Source organism: Natrix helvetica (assembly GCF_964273705.1).
Source record: "Natrix helvetica genome assembly, chromosome: 2".
In the NCBI taxonomy this organism is placed as follows: Eukaryota; Metazoa; Chordata; class Lepidosauria; order Squamata; family Natricidae; genus Natrix; species Natrix helvetica.
In genome coordinates this window covers 193,791,340-193,815,274 of record NC_138552.1, presented here as the reverse complement: position 1 = coordinate 193,815,274, position 23,935 = coordinate 193,791,340, and the positions used below count along the sequence as shown (strand labels likewise).

General features: G+C 37.4%; 1 protein-coding gene across 28 annotated transcripts in view; it reads left to right on the top strand.

Moving 5' to 3' along the window:
• TRDN (triadin) overlaps positions 1 to 23,935 on the top strand; it is a 286,138-nt gene that overhangs the window by 2,796 nt on the left and 259,407 nt on the right. For all 28 annotated transcript variants that reach the window (XM_081941060.1, XM_081941056.1, XM_081941059.1 and 25 more), the window contains exon 2: positions 17,382 to 17,588. In XM_081941060.1, coding sequence (XP_081797186.1) covers positions 17,382 to 17,588 — 207 coding nt within the window. The remainder of the gene's footprint in view (positions 1 to 17,381; positions 17,589 to 23,935) is intronic.

Here is a 23,935-nt window from a genome sequence, read left to right as displayed (position 1 = left end):
AAGAACATGTTGAAGCTGGACAAGATCAGGTTCATACAAAAGACCAAATTTCTTTAAAAGGTAACAATCTACTTCCTGGCTCAAAAGGTTAAAACCAACACAATACAAAACTTGAACAGGTTAAGGGATGTAATATTAAATGGATGCTAAATTTTGGACCAATATTGGCATTGGAAAAAATGTGGACTAAAATTTACTCTGCTCAACAATTTAAGAGACTATCTTTATAAAATTATATATTGATGTCATTTGTCACCTATGAAACAAAAAATGTATAAAATGTTTCAAGTAAAGTTTTGCAATATGGAAAAGTGGATGGAACCTATTATCATATGCAATGCAATTATGAAGTGAGCAAAAATTTTGGTTGATGATCCACAGGACATTGAAGAAAATAATGGGAATCCATTTTAGATGATACCAGACCTTTACTTATTAGAGTCAATGGAAGAAGAACTGAGTAAAAAGCATGTTGCACATTGTTACAGCAGCAAGATTATTATAACCATAGCAATGGAAAACTAAAGAAGCTTCAAACAATGAAGAGTATCAGTATTTAAATAGTGAAGGCTATTTAAAGTTACAGACTTGTCAGAGATGGACAAAACTTATTTGTCTAACAGAGAAATCTACAGAGGATTTTATTAAAAATTGGAGTTACATTACAAATGTAGAGAAAAATAGTTTGATGATAAAGGTTTTCATAGATTAAATAAGGGGAGATCATGGGAAATGTAAATAATGATTAAAACAATATAAGAAATGGTTAATGGATGCCTGAAGAAAGTGAAGGATGGAAATAGACTATACGTTAGATGGTTTGTTTTGTTTTTGTATATGTTTGTATGTTTTTGTATGTGTTCTTATGTCCATTTTATATGTAGAATTTTAATAAATTTTGTATAGAAAATTCTCAAGATTTAAGAATAGCTGAGTAGCTGATGTAATTAAGAATTCTTTTTCCTGAGAAGAGTTATGGGGAGTTTTTCTACTACATAATTTATTTGATGTAAACATTTGCATTATTATTGTGTAGATACTTACATCTTGAGTCTTGCAATTATTAAATGTAAAGCTCACTTGGAATGTTCTAGTAGAGGGGTAAAATATAAAAGATAAGAAATTAAAAAAAGAAAAAAAAGTTTTGTTTGGATTTTAGCTTCCCAGAAGATCATGGTAGCTTATAGATGGCAAAAACTAACTTTCAAAGGAAAGAGAGGTCTTTGACAGATAGTTGGGGCAGTTGTACAGCGGTTCTTTTTTATAGTTATATATATTTGATAATATATAATTTTATCAAAAATTTAAAACTAAAGATTACAAGTGAAAACGAAATGAAAGCAAAAGCTAAACATGCAAGAAAGAGAAAAGAAAAATAGAAAAGAAAGAAAAAAAATATAAAGAGATCTCCAATTTCTTTACAACAATTATCCAATCTAATAAAACAGTATGTGTGTGTATAGATATAGATATAGATCCAGATCCATAGAACAATCGTTACCTAAAAACATTGCATAACAATTATTTTAAAAAGATTAAACTCTATAAAAGTAAATTAATAAAACAGTAAAAGAAAATAATAGATGTAGGGATGTGAATAATAGTGGTGCCACTCATGATTTCACACATCCTCTGGTTTGGGTTTAAAAAATCCATTTATCATGCTTTATATCAAGATCAATCTTTCTTAAATACTAGTATTAATTTATCAGTAATTTGTGCTAGCATTTGCTAATGGTTTCTTTTTTCTTATAAATAACAAACAAATGAAGGCAAATATACGTGTTGCAGGATCTAATCTCAGTTTGTCATGGGGAACAGAGGTTCAGTCTTCTGAGCTTTTGGGCTCATGCTGGAGCCCATCCACATTCTGATGAGAGTAAAGTTCCATGAGGATGGACTCCAGCATGAGTCCAAAAACTTGGAAGACTGAATCTCTGGTCCCAGTGACTGATCCAGATTGTATCCTGTAATAACAATAGATTATTTTTTTTAAAAAAACATAACTGTATTGAGCAACAAATGAGATGTTTTTGGTCTTCTTCTTCTTAGGCTGAAAACGGTCTTAAGTGAAAATAACCAAATAAACAAATGAAGATTTTTTTTTAACCAGTTTAAAAATTACATTCAATTAGCATACATTTATGTAATATAACTTCCATAATTATCCACAGCAGTGATTCTTTGAGGTTGCTTTCTATATAAAATCTTATTAAGAATATGTTCCTCTTCAAATTACATTTGGCATATTTGTACTTGTCAGCTTGTGGATGCAGGGTATAATCTCACAGTAAAAGCCGATGAAGTCTTCAATATATAATATCATAAACAAATAGAATGATGGAGAGATTTCTATTTCTGTTGTTAACTATTTAGTTAAAGGGAACTTTTCCAGCATTCATTTGAATATGAGCAAAACATTCCTAACATTCAAGAGATTCTGTTTTCTTGATATCCTTGATTCTATAGAGATTCTGTCAAAAGTAACCTTCTGTGCCTCATTTTTCTACTCAACATGGGAAGTCAGAGACTGAAGCCATGGTGTTAGCATTTGCACGATCAGTTGACAGGAGAGGCAAACCTCCGGGGATGCTTTAAGAGCCAATACGATACAATATAATGGCAAGGCATGGAAAAGTTAAGAAACTTAAACAAAGGGTAATAAAAAGTAAAGCCACACTTTTAAATATGTTTCAAAACAATCAAGGCCTTTTTGATATCTCCCATGGTAGATTAATAAGACAAGAACCATTACATTTAAAGTGAAATAAGAGCTGTGGTGGCATAGTGATTAGAATGCACTATTGCAGGCTAACTCTGCCAACTGCCTGGAGTTTGATCCTGACCGGCTCAAGGTTGACTCAGCCTTCCATCCTTCCAAGGTTGGCAAAATGAGGACTAAGATTGTTGGGAGCATTATGCTAATGCTGTAAACTGCATAGTGAGAGCTATGAAGCACTAGAGAAGCACTATAAAACGGTATATAAGTCTAAGTGCCATTGCTAAATTGTTAATGATTTTCTCCAACATCTTTAACCCCAGCTTTTTCCAGGTCAGTTTGTAACTCCCTTGAAATCTATTATCAGAAAACTGAATGAATAACAAACTGTTCATTATAATTTTTATCTACTATTTACAATTTGTTTCTTTTATTTTATTAAATTATTGAATCAAAGTATCCTATATTCAAAAAAAAACCCTAAAGAAAGCCTATGAAATCCTGATTGTATTTATGGATTCCTTCATATTTTTCTGGTTTCCCCCCCAAAATACATGTATATTTCAATGAATACATTTTGGTTATGCAGATTGAAGTTAACCAAGTGTGGTAAGAAAGAACAATATCCTGTTATATATATATATATATATATATATATATATATATATATATATATATATATATATATATATATATATATATATATATATATATATATATATATATATATATATATATATATATATATATATATATATATATATATATATATATATATATATATATATATATATATATATATATATATATATATATATATATATATATATATATATATATATATATATATATATATATATAATTATCTGTCAAATACTTAATTTTAACTGATATTTTCTGGGCAAATCTGTATTTTATTCTGATTTGTTAGTTTGAACTTTTCTTCAGAGGTAACTGGTTGGCTTCTGTAAGAAACAAAATGTTGAAAATATAACATGATGTGAGAAGAACTATTATAATCTTATGAACATCCTAAGCAAATTTGTCTGGACAATAACCACATTACCTTCTGGCTTACTAGGAGACCAAAGTTATTTTTGTTTATTCTAGAATGTTTTGGGTTCTATCCCCCTCCAAAATCTATAATGATTACACTCAAGTTAATGAGATGCAGCTTCCCCTGTTATCAAATATTACAATAAAATAAAATATTCTTATACATTGAAAATGTAAAATTCATTCTGTTGGGATCCATTCTTTCCTGCATGAAATCTATTCAATAATTACCCTACAGAAATGATATCAAAAAGAATAGTTTGGCCAGTTATTGTTCCTTCTGGGTTTTACCATCTCTGCAGAAATGACTATACCAAGGTGTTTGTGAAACTGCAGGTGACACAATATACCCAATGAGAAAAACCCAGTCAAGTCAGCTCTTTTGTTCTCCCAAGAGAGATCAGTCTGCAATCTGAACTTTTGCACCTTTATCTCTTTGCATTAATTTAAAAATAGAAATGTTTGTGTGGGACCACATAATGCATTCACAATATGCAAAAGAATTTTGACAGGATCAACAATGCTGTCTTATTTTTTAAAAATCTAACCCCTTTTGTGTTTGAATAATGCTGAAATGCATAAAAGCAATTTAAAAAAAGACACCAATAATAGGAATAAAGAAGGGGGGGGGGAATCATATGGTTTAAATAGGAACTATATTCCTTGTCATATACATTCACAGTAACTCAGGATGTTTTCAGCATTCTAATCTAAAAGTACCATGAAATTACTTTTAAACTTTAAAGAAAAAATATAGTTCAGTATCATCTTATTTTTCTATCTTGAAAAAGTTTACAATTATCTGTATGTGTGGTCTGAATAGATATGTTACTTTGAACTTAAGAGACTTCCATTTTCTCTCATAGTACTCTCAAGGTACTCTTGTGAGTACTTTCTGGAAATATTATTTGAGTCTTTTCTATGTTATGTTATGTTATGTTATGTTATGTTATGTTATGTTATTTACTGGAGAGACCATCACATTCCACTGGGATTGGCACATCTCACCTGTGTTGCTAAAGGAGGCATGCCGTAAGCACTGTCAACCTGATTATTCCGGTGGGTGAGGTCCAGGACCAGGGCCCTCTCTGCTGTTGCACCTGCCCTCTGGAACATCTCCCCTTCTGGTGTGTGGTCAGCCCCAACCCTCCTGACTTTCTGCAAGAGCCTAAAAACCTGGCTCTGCCAGCTAGCTTGGGGCTTCAGGGGGGGGGGAGGGGACAACAACTACCTCCAACACAGTGGAGGTGGTTGTTTAACAACAGATCTCACCTCTCCCCCATCCTACCCCCACTCTCACCATCATTAATTGGATTATAGCATTGGGTTTGTTTTATCTTATTAATGTATATTTATCTTTTATGATTGTAAACCACCTCAAGTTACCTTGTGGTAAGATGGGTGGCCAATAAATTTTATAAATAAATAACTCAAAGGTCAACAAATTATCTTGGCTTCATTTGTGTTGTTTACTAGGATGCTAGAATCCATCATGGAAAATCAGAAGGAAACACAGGCCATCTTATGCTTAGAATTAAGGAAGTAAGAGAGTTGTTCTACTTTAGAATTGCTGTGCTTTATTTACTGAAATTCATCTATAGGCAAATTAGATCCAGAGGATGTCAACTTGCATTTAACATCTGTTTTCTCCCATTATATCTTACATAAGGCAAGTAACCAGTAGCTTTCCAGATGTTTTGAACTAACTCAAACAATTCTTTTCCATCAGATTATTAGTTCTGCTTCCCTTTATTTAATTCTTGATCAAATGAAGTAGACTTGTGAATTGAAGCAGAGACACCATTTGAGTCCATTAAATCAAATCATGTGATAACTGAAACATGTGAAAATTGGTTTTGTCTGAAAAATCCACCAGCCTCGCTATTTTAATCTCATTCTGTAAAATATAAAATAGAAGTTTTCATATTATAGATTATGAATAAATATTTTATGAATTAAATTATTAAATCAGTTTCCCCTTAGAACTTATTAAAGGACAAATTGAGTTGTATTTTCTTGAATCTTAAATTTCCAGTTTGAATGGATCAGTTTGATTTGCCCAAGATCTTTTAATTGGGAATCTACTTGTTTGGAAACATTTGAGATGACCCTGAGCAGAGGTGGTATTCAGCCAGTTCTAATAGGTTCTGGAGAACTGGTAGCTGAAATTTTGAGAGTGGGGAGGGAATGGAGAATGTTCAGTATCCTTCCCCTGCCATGTCCACAAAGCCACGCCATAGAACCAATAGTAAAAAAATTTGAATCCCACCACTGACCCTGAGATACCAAGAATTTCTTTCCCGCTTCTAATCTTTTCATCATTTCTTGTCTTCATCATTGCCAGATTTGAAGTATATAGTTAGATAGAAGGAAGAAAATGCACTTTTTTATTGTTGCTATTGACAATGATTAGAATCAGAAACCATAACAAATATAGACGTGCCTCATTCAGATATCTCCTGAACAATGAATGAGAAATGCTAGAAAAAAGTACTAGCCTTATGATTAATTTCAACTATTAATGTGAAAAATCTATGTGAAAAAAGAACTATATCTTACTTAACACTACCTTCTTCTTATGAAGTACATTTGGATTTTTTTTTCTTTTTTTAAAAATTCAAATTTTCCAGGTGCTTTGTTCTTAGTTAAAAGCAATAATAACCTTCACAATAGATTGATGTGGAAATTATTATATCACAAAGGCAGGTTCCAACCCCAAATTGATGTAAGCAGCAGGAGGGGAAGAACTCTGTAGAAGAGACACTTTATTTCCATATTAATTCATTTTTAAAATATAAAAGACAGAAGCAATAACAGGTCACACACTGTTTTAAGGAATGTTTTCTGTATCCCTTAAAAGCAGTCCTGAAATTGATTTTGTTGTAGATTTTTCTCATTCAAAACTCATTTTCTCATTCAAAACTCATTTTCTCATTCAAAACTCTGCTACACATTTTCATATAGAAAATGTGTTTGTACATAATTTTGTTTGGTATGTTTATATTAATCAAATTTTTATAGAATAATTATCTCTTCTAGATAAAATATGTATAGTATAGTACTTGAATATGGAGTCATCTAGAAAAGTCAAATCACTTATCCAGAAAAAGTTATTTAGGTTTTTGAGTGCAAATCTTGCCCAGTGCAGAAGGTAAAAGAATACTATACAGTCTCTGCTAAAATGCACTGGCAAAGTACCGTATTTTTCACACTATAAAACGTACCCCCACAAATGTGGATGGAAATGTCTGTGCATCTTATAGAGTGAATATTGCCGAAGCCCCACCCACCTGCTGGCCCCCACCCATTCTCTGGCTGTTTTGGGCCTCCGCACTCCCTGTTTTTGGCCTCCATGCACCCCATTTGTGGCCTCTGAGTGCCCCGATTTTGGCCTCCGTGCATCCCGTGTTTGGCCTGTTAGATCAGGTAATGGATAGGCACACACTGGCGTCTCGGGGGTAAGGTCAGCGAGAAGTTCAGGCAGCGGGCAGCGGCTTAGAGCGTCAGCGTACCCCAAAGTGGAGCCTGGTCAGTGGATGAGATGGTAGGAATAGGCAGCTAGGAAGATGGTCCATCTGGTCATTCGAGGTGATAATGACACTGGGGTAGGTCGGTCTCCAGCCAGTAAGCCCAAAAACGGCATGTGGTCCGTAATCAGTTCGAAGTCACGGCCATATAGATACTCCTGGAATCTCTTTATTCCAGCCACTGCAGCCAAAGCCTCACGGTCCAGCTGGCTGTAGTTCCGCTCTGCAGCAGACAAGGTCCTGGAGTAAAAGGCAATAGGGGCCTCAGTTCCGTTGGGCATGCGGTGGCTCAGGCGGGCACCAAATGGGGAAGCGTCACAGGTCAGCACCAACGGCAAGGTCTGGCTGTATTGTACCAGAAAGGAGTCCACCGACAGGAGTCGTTTTGCCACGGCAAATTCAGCAGCCTCGGTTCTGGCCTAGGACCACTTCACGTTCTTAGCCAGCAACGATGGCTTTCTGTTCAAAAAAGACACTGTAGAAATTAAGGAGCCCAAGGAACGTCTGCAGCTTGGTTTGATTGCGAGGTGTGGGGGCATCCTGAATTGCTTGAATTTTTTGTATGGTCGGGTAAATCCCAGAGCCACCGATTAGGTACCCTAAGAATTCAACCCTTGGCACGTTAATTTGGCATTTCTCTTTTTTGAGACGAGGCCTTTGTCTTTAATTCGAACCAAAACTGTTCGTACATGTTTGAAAATTTGGGCCTGATTTGCAGCCAATACCAAGATGTCATCAAAATAGGGAACGACTCCTGGAATCCCCTGCAAAAGCCATTCCATGATGGTTTGGAACAGTCCAGGGGCGATACTAATGCCGAATTGCAAGCAGTGAAATTTGAAAGCAACCCTGTGCGTCACAATGGTTTGGGCCTCTGTCGTAGCGCCATCTACAGGCAATTGTTAGTATGCCTGCACCATGTCCAATTTTGTGAAAACATTTCCGGGTCCTAATGAATGAAGTAGGTGCTGTAGAATGGGTACAGGGTAAGCACTTTGTTGTAGTGCTTTATTTATTGTACACTTGTAGTCCGTGCAGATGTGGACAGACCCGTCAGATTTGACAGGTGTCACTATAGGGGTCTCCCAGTGTGCGTGATCAACCGGCTCTAGGATTCCCTGGCCTACGAGCTTTTCAATTTCCCTGTCAATTTTGGGGCGGAGAGCAAAAGGTACTCTCCTGGGTTTTAGCCTTATTGGGGCTATGTTGGGGTCCAAACTAAAGGAAATAGGAGTCCCCACATACTTACTCAGACCGGTGCCAAAGACGTCCTCAAACTCCTTAAAGATGGCTTCAGTGCCATTGTCTTTCAAGGCGTTGATACCGGTCAATTCTAGGCCCAGGGCTTGGAACCAATCTAGCCTTAGGAGGCTCTGCAGGTTGCCGCTGACCACTATCACTGGGAGTTTCCTGCTTGAACTTCACCTGGAAGGTGCCTTGGCCAACGATGGGGACTGATTTCCCTGGTAATCGCGTAGGCGGATGTCAGGGGTGCATAGATGCTGCTTCTTTAGGCTAGGGATAGTCTGCTTTTGGGTAGACCAGTGGTGGGCAACCTTTTTTTTCAACTGAGCCAAATCTCGCCAAAACCACGGTTGAAATTTACTTTGAGAGCCACATTTTTTTTTTCATTTTTTAAACGTGATATATATTTATTTTAGATCTAACCATCATTGATCATCATTACAACAATGCTGGTTATCCTTTATGATGCTATGTAATATTATCTAACATTGTCACCAAGAAGGGGCTGTGGGGGGCTTTGTTTTTTTTACTCTTTTTATAATGTTTTTTTTTTTTTGTAATAAAATTTTATTGGTTTTTCAAGATTTATAGGGAAAAGGGTAAATGGACAGGTATACAAATTTTGGCAGTTGCAAAATGTGTGAGGCCCCCCTCCCTCCATACCCATAGTATACATTTATATATAATGCATTAGTATATAATTGATTACAATCAGCATATTAGTTCTATTATTAAATTCAATCAAATTAAACATTACAGTATAAAATCCAAATATAATTCCATTTTCACTTTCGGTCAATTTATAATAATATGATTTTCTTGTTTATTTTTGTGATCTGAGTCTTCTTGCTATTGCCCCATCTCCCTCCACTGGCAGAGCTCTGGCCCCTCCCGTGTCCTGCGTGTCCGTTGTAGTGTCTGGTGGTTTCTCTAGGAGTGTTTTATTTTTTTCCATAAAGGCCTGCGCCTCTATGGGTGAATTAATTCTAATTCTTGTCTCCTCCCAGAATATCAGCATACCTTCAGGCATCAACCATCTAAACCACACCCCTTTCTGGTATAATTTATTCGCTAATTGCGAATAATTTTTTCTTTTTTCTCTAATCTTCTTAGGGATCTGCTTCAGAATGGTTATCTCCATATCATGATATGTCAATGCTTGCCCCCTTTGTACACCCAGAATTTCATCTCTTGTGAAATCTAAGATAATAGGACATTCTCTCAAATTCTAATTTCATCTGTTGGATGTCAAGATCTTTGTTCCCTTTCTGCACAGCTTCCACCCCCCCCTCACCTCCTCCACCCCCCCTTCCACAAGATCCAGTCTCTGTGAGTTCTTATAAATTTGGGCTTGATTTTCTTTAATTTCATCTTTCATTTCCCTTAGCTGTTTCTTGATTTCCTCCTGGCCCTGTAAAATTTGTTGAAGCATTTGTTGAAAGTCCATCTCTATAGTCTTAGGTTGCATCAGTTCTGTTATCTTTGACTGTGTGGCTGGACTGGATGTTACAGATGTTGGAGCAGACGTGGCAAAGCCAGGTTTCCCAGGAGGTGGTCTTTTGGATGCCATCCTTTATAACATTAGAAGTTCAGTCCATATATAAGATAAACAGTTAGAAAAGAAGGGTAGCCAGGTGAGGTCCGGGAGCAGAAGAACCAGGCAGAAGAGAATCTCTCTAATAAGTCTGGCAATAGATGAAAGGTTTCCCCTAGAAAGTTCAAAAAATACCAATCCACAAGAGATTTCTCTGGGAGACACGGAGACAAAGACCGGAAGCCTGAATTTTAAAGGTGGAGTCAGGTTTCACAATTCATAAAGACAACGGAAGTGTGCCATCTTGCCCTGCCAGTTTTGGGCACAGAGGCATAACAAAGTTTTTAAAAAAGTTCCAAAAGTCCACAAATCACAGTAGAAAGTAAAATTAAGTTGAAAAGAAAATCATCTCAGCCTGGGTGAGGCTTCATTCGTTGGCTCTCCCCCCTCCTCCTTCCCCGGGGGCTGAGAGCAAAATTATTCCTCGCCGCTTGTCCAAGGGGGGGGAAAACCCCCCTCCCTCCAGCCACGCCTCCAGAATACTCCAAAAGTTATTTTAAAGTTATTTTATAACTAATTCTTCGTGCGAAATAGGGCATGAAGAGAGAAGCAACCTCACTGCACCGCAGCTGCTTCCTTCAATTGCTTCATTCTCCAGACGGCTTTAGCGAGGCGCAAGGCGCAGAAACGCGAGGCCCCCTCCGATCTAGCTCCCCGGTGCCTTGGGCGCGCGAGAGACCTCCTGCCGGCCGCCGCCGCTGCAGGAGCTCCCCGCGATGCCGCCCCTCCGGCAGGACCCCTCTGAGGGGTGTCCTGTGCCCCCAAAGGAGTGGGGAAGCCCACCGGAGAGCCGGAGCGGGCAAAGAGCTGCCCGTCGCCGCTGCCGCCGGAACCGGAACTCAGAGAGCCACATTTTTAAAAAACAGTGTACCATCCTATGTATTTTCGGTTTTAAAAAGAGCCACATTTTTAAAACCGAAAATACATAGGATGGTACACTGTTTTTAGTTTCAATAAGTTTTTATTGAGAATATTCTGCATGCAAGTATCCACATAGGTCGGGAGGATACAAATAACACAACTAATAAAACAAAAACTTTAGAACGATATTATTTATCGATAACGTTAAATTCCGTAAAATTTGCCTTACAATGTAGAGAAAATTACATCCTGACATTGACTGACAAAGTCACAACCACTAATGTGAACATTGGCCTTGCATTTCCTTGGATAGTTTGAGTAAGTCAGGTTTGTATGTTGTTGTTTTTAATTTCATCTCTCTCTCCCACTTTCTTTCTTTTCTTCTTTTTCGTTCTCTCTCTCTCTCTGGCTCTTTGTCTCTCTCTCCCTCCCTCCCCCATCTCTGTCACTCTGTGTGTGTGTGTGTCTGTCTGTCTCTCACTCACTCTGTGTGTGTGTCTGTCTGTCTCTGTCTCTCCCTCTGTCTCTCTCCCTTCCCTTCCTCTCTCTCTGTCACTCTGTGTATGTGGGTGTGTCTGTCTCTCACTCATTCACTTAATCACTCACTCTGTGTGTGTCTCTCTCTCTGTCTGTCTATCTTTCTCTCCCTCCCTCCCCCTCTCTGTCTCTCTCTGTCTCTCTCTGTGTGTGTGTGTCTGTCTGTCTGTCTCTCTCTGATTCCCTCCCTCACTCCCTCTCTCTGTTCCTCTCTCTGTCTGTCTGTCTCACTCACACACACACACACACACACACACACACACACACACACTGTGGTCACCTTGTTGAGTGTTCCAATCACATTTGAAACACTCAACAACTGGCCTGCATTTATGGTATTTTGCAGCATTCTGCAGTCATAGGACCAAAATTGGTTGTCACTCGCCTGGGCTTTTGCAGAAGCTTCCCTCCGAAGCCCGAGAGGAGGGAGGGGAGCGGGCACCCGGCACACAGAAGAGCCGCATTAAAGGGTGTAAAGAGCCGCATGTGGCTCGCGAGCCGCGGGTTGCCCACCACTGGGGTAGACCATGGCATGATGGTCAGTGATGACCCGGTGTCAATCTCCATCTTGCATTGAGAGTCCTCAATGAGGACTGTGACCTTCAGCTTTTTTGGCTGCCTGGTGCGGACTTGGCCGATTGATGTATGGTAGGTGATTCTATTGTCGCCTTCTGAGTGCCGTGGTGGCTTCTGCCAGGCCCCTTGGTTGGGCCTCTGTTGGTGGTTTGGTGCGCTTCTAGGCTGCCAGGTAGTAGCAGGGAATTTGCTCTGGCACACCTTGGCAATGTGCCCCTTTTGCTCGCAGTGCTGGCAGGTAGCATTGGAGAAATGGCAAGCCGATCTGGCATGGTCTCCTCCGCATCTAGTGCAAGGCGGGAGACACAGTTTGAATTTGTGCACCGGCCATGCGTGGCTACTGCGCATGCAACAGCTGTCTTCTTCCTCGCCTTTCTCGCTCTTGGCCTCTGCAGCCTCGCGATGTATGCATGTACTCTTCCGCACATCTTGTGGAGCGCTTTGTCGCTGTAGAATTTCAGTGGATTTGACGGCTGATTTGGACGCCCTGGCTTCGTCCAAGGCAATTTGTAGAGTGAGGTTAGATTTAGCGAGTAACCCCTTCTGTAAGTTAATGTCCCGCACTCTGCAAATTATGCAGTCCAGAATAAACTAGTTCAGGTCTTGGAACTCGCAGTATGCTGCAGCCTTTTGTAGCACCGCAACATACTTGTTGATTGATTCACCCTCCTTCTGGTTCCTGATGTTAAACTCATGCCGGTGAACGTGCTTGGACAGCTTGGGGGCATAGTAGGTTCTCAGCATTTGCTGGAGCACTGACCAGGTGACTGATTGTAGCGACGTCGGCTCAGAGAGGTCTTTCACCATTTCGAACACTTCTCGGCCACAATATCCAAGGAACATGTTCTTCTTCTTCAGAAAGGCCCATGAGGTCAGAAAGGCCCTCGAGTCCCTTGAGAAAGCAGTCAAATTGTAGCATATACCAGTGCTCAGTGACTGGGTCATACAGAGTCGGTTGGGTATGCATGGCCATTTTGTGTTCTGAGGTTGTTTTGAATTTGCTGCTCAAAAATGGCTACTCCAAGCCACGCTCTGAGCTCCGGGCTGGATGTACTTGCTGCATTGCTACGCTCTTTTTGGTTCGCTAGTTGCCTTCCAATCCCACCTTTGTAGCCAGTGTTAGATCGGGTAATGGATAGGCACACACAGACTAACGGTAACAACAGCTCTTTAATAAGTACAACAAGTGAGAACAATCCAGCGAATGTTGAGTCTGACAGCAGCCCTTTTATAGGGAGCTGTCAGACCCTTCGGCAATAGGATTAAACCTCTGTTCCTGCTGGAACAGAGGACCTTGGTGGAAACCACTGTAGTTAAACCAAGTATCTAACATGGCCTGTTCCAGGCAGGGGGATCGTTTCTGCCTATCGCCACTGTTACAGCTCACCAACACTGCTTGCCACCGCTGTTCACCACTGGCGATATGGAACAGGCCGAAAATGGGATACGCAATGGCCAAAAATGGAGTATCCAGAAGCCGAAAACATGACGTGCAGAAACCAAAAATGGGACGGGTGGAGGCCAAAAACGGGACAAGCGGAGGCTGAAAATGGGATGCATGGAGACTGAAAATGGGATACATGAAGGCGGCAATATAAGGCAACGGCGATGGGCAATCTCCGCAGCCTGGAACAGCCAATTGGTGGTATTTTGGGAAGCCGATCCAACCACCAATCAGCTGTTAGTGCTAAATTAGGCTGCAAAAACATGTTGAAGCTGACCAGGCTGTTTGCTGCTTGCTGCAAGGACGCTAGCCAGATGACTACGGATGGATGCTGGAAGCCAGAGGCAGATTTTGTTTTCTTGTTTTCCCCCTGAAAAGTGAGGTGTGTTTTATGATCCAGAGCACAAAAAACAAACAAAATTTCTCTATTACTTCTTTTCTTCTGAAAATGAATGACCTCAGGATCTAAGACATGCTAAAATGGTTGTAAGTGTGAAAAATGGTCATAAGTCACTTTTTCAGTGACCTTGTAACTTTGAACAGTCATTAAATGAATTGTTGTAAGTCGAGGAGTAGCTAATTTTTAGCACTGAGTAATATTCCATTTTCAGTATTTAGCAGCAGAACTTTTTGGAGAACTCAGAAATATATCATTTTACCTGCACTATTTTTCTTCAAAATATTTCTAATGCTAGTCATCACATTTTTGAACTACTGTAAAACAGAGAACTACAAAATCAGATAAATACATATAACTCAATCTGCATATTAGTCCAGGTGTTGCAGAGCAGGTGAACCTAAATTAGAATTTGCAATCCTTATGCAAAGATTTTTCAAAATGGGGCAAAGGAATCAGGATGACTTCAGAAATATCTGTTTTCCCTTTGATTTTCCAATATGTAAATCAAGTGTTGCTCATAACAATTTTAAGGTCTCTGGGCAGGAAGTTCTTTTGTAGTATAATGCCTTTCCAGATAGCTGTTATCTCTGTTAAGTGTTATGTAATAATAGTCATCATGAAAGAATGCGTTTAAGCAGCATCACCTGTTGCAATCATACAACTGTTCCACTTTTGATGGAACACATAATGCTACTGATTTGGCATTTGGCATTTTGTAGTAGAGCTTTGTAACTGTTACTTGGCACACTTTGTCTCCTGGAGAAATTCGACGGAACCAAATTATGCCTTGGAAAATGGAAAAAGTGTTGCCTTTTAACATGTAAAAATATTTTTTAAAGCATACAGATTGCCTCTATGTATGAGTGTACTAAGTTGAATACATAATTCATCAATAACACCCATTTCATACAGGTGGCAAAAGCTATGCCAATTTTGTTCAGCTTACATGACATTTCAAGGTAGAAATCCTAAGTTTCAAACAAATCACTTGATCAGCAGAAGAATGTTTGAAATGAATGCAAATGAAAAGAAGACAAAGAACAAAGGGAAATTGTATACAATGCAAAATGGGTAAAATTGTCCTGCTGACAAGGAAGCCAATTAGAATTACAGGTGAAACTCAAAAAATTAGAATATTGTGCAAAAGTTCATTTATTTCAGTAATGCAACTTAAAAGGTGAAACTAATATATGAGCTAAGACTCATTACATGCAAAACAAGATAGCTCAAGCCGTGATTTGTCATAATTGTGATGATTACGGCATACAGTTTATGAAAACCCCAAATCCACCATCTGAGAAAATTAGAATATTACATGCAATCAATAAAACAAGGATTGTACATAGAACAATATCGGACCTCTGAAAAGTATAAGCATGCATATATATGGAGTACTTGGTTTGGGCCCCTTTTGCAGCAATTACTGCCTCAATGCAGCGTGGCATGGAAGCTATCAGCCTGTGGCACTGCTGAGGTGTTATGGAAGACCAGGATGCTTCAATAGTGGCCTTCAGCTCTTCTGCATTGTTCGGTCTCATGTCTCTCATCTTTCTCTTGGCAATGCCCCATAGATTCTCTATGGGGTTCAGATCAGGCGAGTTTGCTGGCCAATCAAGCACAGTAACCCCACAGTCATTGAACCAGGTTTTGATGCTTTTGGCAATGTGGGCAGCTGGAAAATGAAGTCAGCATCCCCATAAAGCTCGTCTGTGGAAGGAAGCATGAAGTGCTCCAAAATCTCCTGGTAGATGGCTGCATTGACCCTGGTCTTAATGAAGCACAGTGGTTCAAAGTCCTGTTGCTCCTTGGTCCAAAGTCCTCTTTTCTGATGAGAGTAACTTTTGCCAAAAGCACCATAAACTGGTTCAATGACCGTGGGATTACTGTGCTTGATTGGCCTCTCCATTCTTCCTCCATACTTTGGGTCCTTGGTTTCCAAATGAGATGCAAAAGTTGCTCTCATCAGAAAAGAGGACTTTGGACCACTGAGCAACATTAAAGTTACATTGTACAGAAAATCAAATTATTTCTATTATGATTTAGTAGAGTTGTTTAATCCTTGATATCTTATCTGATATAAAAATAAACATTAGGAATAAGGTATGAATTTCTGTTCAGAATAAATAATTTGTATAGAAACTCTTAATGAAGTTACCTGTGAGACATCAGGTAGAGTTTATTCCTGTTCTCATATGGCAATCTTACTTTATATATGTTGCCCAAGTAAAGCTTAGGTCATTGAGACAAGCCACTCAAAATGAGGGCAATGCCAATTTGCCAATTTTGGAATCATTGCCTTCAGCTATATAAACTCATAGCCAAAACTTATTGTCTGGATGATTGAATCATCTCAGTTGTTTAAGTGCCATTCTGAGGCTGCTTACTGGGATGTTGTTGTTATTTATCGGAACATATTCCTATAAATCACCAAGAATCCAATTTGTCTCAAAAATGACTTTTGACTGTAAATATTCTCCATACTTTTAAAAAACCTGTTGCATAATATAATGCATTTAACTGTCAAAATAGAAGCCTGCTAGGTAATCTTGTACTTAGGATATAACTTTCTTTGATCAACAGACAAGTAGCAACAACAAATTAATTTTCACCTTAAACTTGGCTAATACTTATTATTGCTGGAAAATGCTTGATAATAGGCTTATCTATGTGGGCAACTAAAATAGGGTTAAACAGAAAGCAACTTATAAATAACAAGAGTAATGAAAGCCAAGGCACAATTGAAGGCAAACTGCAATCAAATTTATAATCCCAAACCACAGCAAGATGGAAATTATGGTTTGGTAGTTCTGAAAAATAGTTACAACAGCTATAAAACATTTATTAAGTGTACAGTATTATTCCTTAAAGAAAGCTTCTGGATTCTTTATTTTTAAAACCTCTTACAGTGGAGTTAAGTGTTCACTATAAATAAAAGAAAAACAATTTCAAATATAAATTTGAATAAAAACCATTATGCATTTGCCTGTATAAAATATGAATATAAAGAACAGCAAGAAGCTAAAACATTTAAGGGTTCATTTTACTGTAGAGTATACTTATAATGAAAGAGAAATTGGGGACCATTCTACAGGCGTCTTTCAAAAGCTTGCTGTTTCCTTTCCCTTGGCCCTGTGGATGTTGTCTTTGCCTTTTTTAAATTCTGTGCTTTTTCTTTACTTCTTTTCATATTCTTTTCTCCTTTTCCCTATACTTCTCCTAAGAATGATGGTTGGTTGCCAACTGTCTTAGGAATTCCTTTCCTTTTGGCTACTTCCCCTGTCAATCTTTGCTGCATTGAATACTTCGCTTCCTGCATTCTCTTCTCTTTTTCCTCTTTCTGTCTTAGTGGAAATGCAGAGTAATGGTGGAAATGCAGTGTCAAGACACTGTGCACTGATTTAATTTATTTTATTTGTTGTTAGGACATGTGTCCACAATGACTGTCATAGACAACAAGAATGGATCAGTTCCTGTGCCACATATGAAAATGTCCAAGAGATCAGTATCAGAAGATTTTGCAACAACCTTCAGTTCACCTGCAGCCTGGCTCCTTGTAGTTGCGCTTATCGTTACCTGGTCAGCAGTGGCTATTGTCATGTTTGACTTAGTGGATTACAGAACCTTGGCAGGTAATATTCATATTCATACAGTATATGCTGTAAAATATAAGATATTCATGCATGCAGCAGAATCTGGTGAGAAGTGTTATGTGGGAACTTACCAAATTCATTGTTCTCCACAAATTAACAGAGTTATGAATCAACATAAAACGTTAACATTAATTTCAGTTTTAAAATATATGGGATATCTAGTTAGTCTACCTTACTTCTTTTTATTTAATTATTGATCAAATTTGCATATTATTGTCCACCCTAGATTGTTCAAGATTTTGTTTACAATCTTTAGCTGAATAAAATTCTATCCTCCTTTCAGACCTACCTCAGAAACACAAAGAAATGTGGAGGTGTCTGTTAACCTCAAGATATTCTTTTTGTGTAGAACTGAAAGATCTTAAAAGTTGTTTAGCACTTTCATTTAATTTATAGAAGCTTGCATAACAAATAGTACAATGGGAAAGTTCTTCTGTAGAATGTTTTCATTTGCTTGACTTGGGGCTATAATATAAATCAAACTTTTTAAAGCTAAAAAAATTGCTAAAATACCTTGACTAAGGCCAAAGACGTGAGGAACAAGGAAGAACATTCCATTTGTTTGAATTCAGTGTAAATATAATTTACACTTAATTCAACTAATGTGATTTTTTTCTTCCCATATGACAATTTTCTCTCCTGTGAAATTAAAAATTATAGTTTGACATAAGCTTTTGGAAGGATTCTGGGATGTAGTCGGCTGTAATCTTTTAGTATGGATGATGATTTCTTCAGAACCAGCAATGGGCAATGCTATAATACTGGTATCATTAATGCATTGCCCATTGCTGGTACTGAAATAAGAAATAAGAAGATATTATCTAGTCATATGTTAAATCCAATCCATGGGCCAACACATTGCATGAACGTCCCTTTCCTTCTTCTCTGTCCTGTTATCTAAATTTCATCCCAATCTGTGCCTGAGATAGTTTAAGGTTATCCTTGGCTTCTTTGTATTTCCATCTTCTACTGACAATTTTGCCATGGTTAAACTCTAGTATCTTCATTGACAAATTGGTTGCTGACATGATCAGACCTTGAAATTTGCTCAGCCCTTTCAAGATTGCTTTCAGTTTCTGAACTTATTATACCAAAAAATCTGGACGCTATTTCACTGTGTGATAGAGAATTTTTTTTCTGAATATGCAAATTTCCAAAGAATTCTGAAATCTGCAAAATTCAGCTTAGCTCTAATTATCATTGTTTTATATTAACTGACTCACAGATTTGTCTGGGCAAATTTCATTTAGCTTTCCAATCTTAACGAGACCATTGAGGATTAAACTTTGGTCTTCGGTTCATTTCTGTGCTTGCTAAATAATTACAAATCATATTTTAATGGTTTGAATAGACTGCACAAAGATTTGTTTAGTATTTTTTCAATTGTATGTGAATGGGGCAATATATTTAACGCAATAAAATAACTGCAAATGAGAGTAATTTATGCAGGCAGGATAGATATCTTCTTTGCTAATAATGGCAAACGGTTACTGTATATGTGCAAATTCTCTTAAATTATTTTTTCCCAGATATTGAAAATAGGAAACACTTTCATTAAACCAAATTTAGCATCTATGAGCAGCAGCTGATGCAAAATTCAGCAGCCCATGCATGTGCCTCAGTGTGTGCATGTTACACATTAGCTAAATGAGCTTCATTGGTTGATGTTTCTAACCAATGGAAGACCATTTCTTCCTGAGCTTCAATTGGTCCCAAATCTACTGACCCTTCTAAAGGCCCTTAAGACTGATCATGTTCCAGGCATGGGAATCATCATTTTAGTGACAATATGTGACATGCTACATTGTTTAGATTGGTTTAAGTCTCTTGATTGTTTGGGGTGTAGCTGCATTTTATAATATGTTTTTTATTGTTTTTGTTGCTGTAAGCTGCACATAGCTGCTGTAACTGAGATGGGCAGTTATATAAATCAAAGAAATAAGGAATGATAAGAAGGAGAGTGACATCATTGCACACTGCTGTAGTTGTATACTTGCATCTCATGTACTCGCCTGACACTCCTATTTTCATTCTTTCTGACTCCCTCCTTTTTTCTTTGAACTGCTGTTTTCTAATTCCTCCTCCTTTTTCTCTGTATTTTCTAGCTGGTTAGAAGAAGCAGCTCAGCCTTTCCAAAGATCTATTTTTTTCCACTCTCATAGGTTTTCTTTAAAACCATTAGATTAAGAGTTGTATTATGTTAGGCAGAGGTTCAAAAGAAGCTGCAGAGCTTCACATAACCTGCTTTTAAAGAAGTGTACACATCCTCCATTTGGCTTACGTGCATGTGGCTGGAGATAGAGCTTGTGACTAAAAGCACATTACTTGTCTTCTCCAAACATTGTCTAACAGGGTTGGGGAACTTTTCAGAGCTGTATCTATAATTCAAGAGTTGCCTGCTACTTTGATTCCTCCAATAAAATGAGTCTTTGAGGGGCTTTTGTCTTTTAGATGAAAGATAGAGAAATTATGAAAGAGCACTCAAAGGTATATTTTTTAAAAAAGGAGACAGCTTCTGATAATTATGAAACAACACAGATAGTTCCCCGTGGTCTTATAAATAATAATAAAATATAGAGTGCAATAAAAGTAGTGTGCTTCATCTTCTAACAAATCATCGTAGAATTTAACAGCTTATTTCAATCCATCCTTAAAATCATCAGATTGATTTAGTAAGCCCCATTGGTTGCCATAAAGTCCTTGCTTGAAGTTTAGTATGTATACGGTAGGTTTACTTAGAAGCCCAGAATTTGTTATCATTATCGGTGGGTAAAGGTTTTTGTTGTAAATGAATTCTTTAAATTTGAAAAGTAGAATTAGATACACAACCATTTTGGAGTAGGTCAAAGTGCTTTCCTTAATTGTGCCACTACTAAGAAGTGCTTTTGCCAAAAGGTTTTAGATCTCTGACTTCCTCTGTGGTTGGGGCTTTGATTCTAACAGTTTCTGCAACTAGCACAGAAATTTATACACTCATGCACTGTGGTCTGGATACTGATATTTAAAAGATCAGTAATCACTGAGGCTAATTCATGGAGACTGCACAATATGGGCAGCTTTGATGTCACATGATGCATTTTAATATATTTGAATTTCCTAGGTTTATACAGATAATTTGAATACATTAGAATCTTCCTTGTTGTAGAGGTAACCCATGTTCTTCATTGAAACAAATAACTAGACATGCATCATCTGGCAAGGTTCTTAATACGATACAAAGTTGATTTAAGACAAAAATGTAAAACAGCAATATGGGAGGTCTATAACCAAGCTGTTCGGATATGTTTCTAGCAACAGATGTATTTTGATTTCAGAGTTAGAACTCCTGTAATGCAGCTTTTACTTTAACTAGTAACTATAAATTACTCTAAAATGCGGTCTTAAAAACACAAAGGAATACCCCTTAACTAAAGACAGAAGGAAATATCCTAGTGAATATTTTAGATGTTCATGCTCACAGAAAAAAATTGAGAGCCAAAGAAAATGCTAAATTAGAAAGGTGTTTTTTCATCATGTGGCTGATTTTACTAACTATGAAAAAACAAGTTTCCTTTCATATTTTGAACTGAACTGAAGTTTTTGCAACAATGATATAGAAAAGCTACAAAGAAGTTTGATTATAAAAAAAGTTCGATTATTAAAGAAAGCTCACTAAATGTGATTATCAAAGAAAATCAAAGCTAATTCAGATTTTATTGCATGAAATGGGCAAAATAAACTCTAGAATAATAGTTTTAGTTTTTTAATAATTTTGTTAGGTATAGCTCAGATATTTAATTACACACACACATTATTGACTTAATCTATCTATTGGATGATTTCTAATATTAAATTGTTGAAACTCTTTTATAAAACAGCCTAAACTAAATCAGATTAGAAAGATATATAGTCCCAACTAGTTGCAAAAATGAAGATTCAAGCCTATCTAAATCTGAATTACATATGAGTTTTAATTACTACATAGTTTAAGAACTCCAGTGAGAAAAATCTATGAAGCTGTAATTCAAATACAAGAAAATCCATATCCAGTTAATAAAAGTAACAGTAGAAATTTTTAAAAAATCTAACTGATAAGATACAAACATGAAAGTACCAAAAAGTATTCCAAACTTTCTGGTTTTTCTTTGAAGACGTTTCTCCATAGACATCATAAAATACGATACATATTCAATAGCTGAAGAAGCTGTCAGAAAGAAGGATTAAAACCACATCAGGGAAACAAAAAATGCCACTCTTGAAAAGCATTGACCTAGCCCTGAAAGTCACTAATAAAGGCATCCAGTAAATTCAGAAGTCAGAAGTTTCCTTTCTGAGGGTTAGAGTCTCCTTAGTGGCAGTACAGGAAGAAGGGCTTTGAAAATCCCCGAAGGATAAAGATTGAGAAATAACCAAGAACTGGAGGATCTTGAGACAGAGATGTTAGCTGTATCAGCAACCCACAAGCAGCTCAGTTCAGGCCATGAAATGCAAAGTAAAGTGTTTTTTGAAATGTGGAGCAGGGAAGAATACGTGCATTATGGAACTGTAGCCTCATGCTGACAGCAATCAACTGCTTAATATGGTTTCAAAGTACAAATGTATTTTGCTAGGAACAGGAACAGGTAAATATATGGCTGCTTTAAAGAGTTGCAGAAAGATGCTACACTTCTACCTCTGAGAGCTCTAATGCATCTTAGTATGGATCTTAGGGTTCCTTAGGTAATTAGTTCTTACACCAAGTAGAAAAAGTAGCCTTTTGAACTGCACCACAGACAAACTGATATTTGATTAAGGGAAAAATAGAACTGGTATAAATAAATAGATAAATAAGAGAGATAATAGATAAATAATAAATATAGGAGACCTGCTGGTACAGTAATTAGAATGCAGGCTAATTCTGTCCATGGTCTAGAGTTTGATCTTGACGGACTCCAGGTTGACATAACTTTGGTCAGTAAAATGAGGACCCAGATTGTTGGGAGCAATATGCTGACATTGTAAATTGCAGCTCAGAGAATGCTGTAAAGTGCTATTGTTATAAATAAATAAAGGCAAAAGGCTTTAATACAAGGTTACCATATAAAGGAGTTTAGTATTGCAAAGCAGGAATGACTAACAATGTAAATACTTGCTTGGAATTTTATCACAAATATCTAACTGGAGCAAGTTTGTAATTCTACAGATAGTCCTCATTTAAGCAACCACAATTGGAACTGGCAACTTGGTCCTTAATCAAAGTGGTTGCTAGTGAACCCATACTGTAGCTTATAATTTCACTTCAGCTATCCTTTGCTTTAGAGATCTGCAAAAGTTATAAATGTAAGGATTGATTGCAAAGTTTTTTTTCATTACCACTGTAACTGTAAATGGTTGCTGTATGATAGAATCACTGAGCAAGGACTACCTGTAATTCAAGGATTCTTTCCCTACTATTCAGTCACATCGGATTCTTGGAACCTGCCTGGAGAGTCCTTGTAGTTTTCTTGGCAAGATTTTTTTCAGAAAGATTTTTTCTGAAAGCTGAGAGAAAGCAACTGGCCCAAGGTCACCCAAGGTGGCACTAGAACTCATGATCTCCCAGTTTTTAGCCTGATGCTTTAAACACAACACCAAACAGGCTCTCTATTTCAGTTTGTGTCCCATATCGATTTTTGTTGACCCATATTTCTGTCCCTGATCTTGTTTCCAAGATCAGGAAGGCGCAGCAAATTGAGCTTTACTGAAGCAAGTGATAGTATCTATCTATCTATCTATCTATCTATCTATCTATCTATCTATCTATCTATCTATCTATCATCTATCTATCTATCTATCTATCTATCTATCTATCATCTACCTACCTACCTACCTACCTACCTACCTACCTTCTATCTATCTATCTATCTATCTATCTATCTATCTATCTATCTATCTATCTATCTATCTATCATCTATCTATCTATCAGAATCAGACAATTGAATAAATTCTAGCATGATAATTAAAAATGGTAGTTGTTGACCAGTTTGAAATATAGCAGCCTGGGAAGCAGGATAAAAAAACATTCCATAGTTCAGTGACCAGCTGTTGGTGGGATGAATACTGTGGCTGTTTGGAACTGAGATTGTCACTAAATCAGAATAAAGCATTGCAGACCACTATTCTGAAGGGCTTAAGATGGTTCGGGTAAAAAAGAAAAACCTGAAGAACAGCTGGAAAAAATAAGTATGGAATATACTAGGCATGGATTTAAGATGACATCATCTGTTCCTATTATTCAAGAAACAGTGGGTGGCCTATATTGCTGGTGGGACAAGCAGAGAATGCTATCTGCCCTAAATGTTCATGTTTGCAGTTTTTAATAACTTCC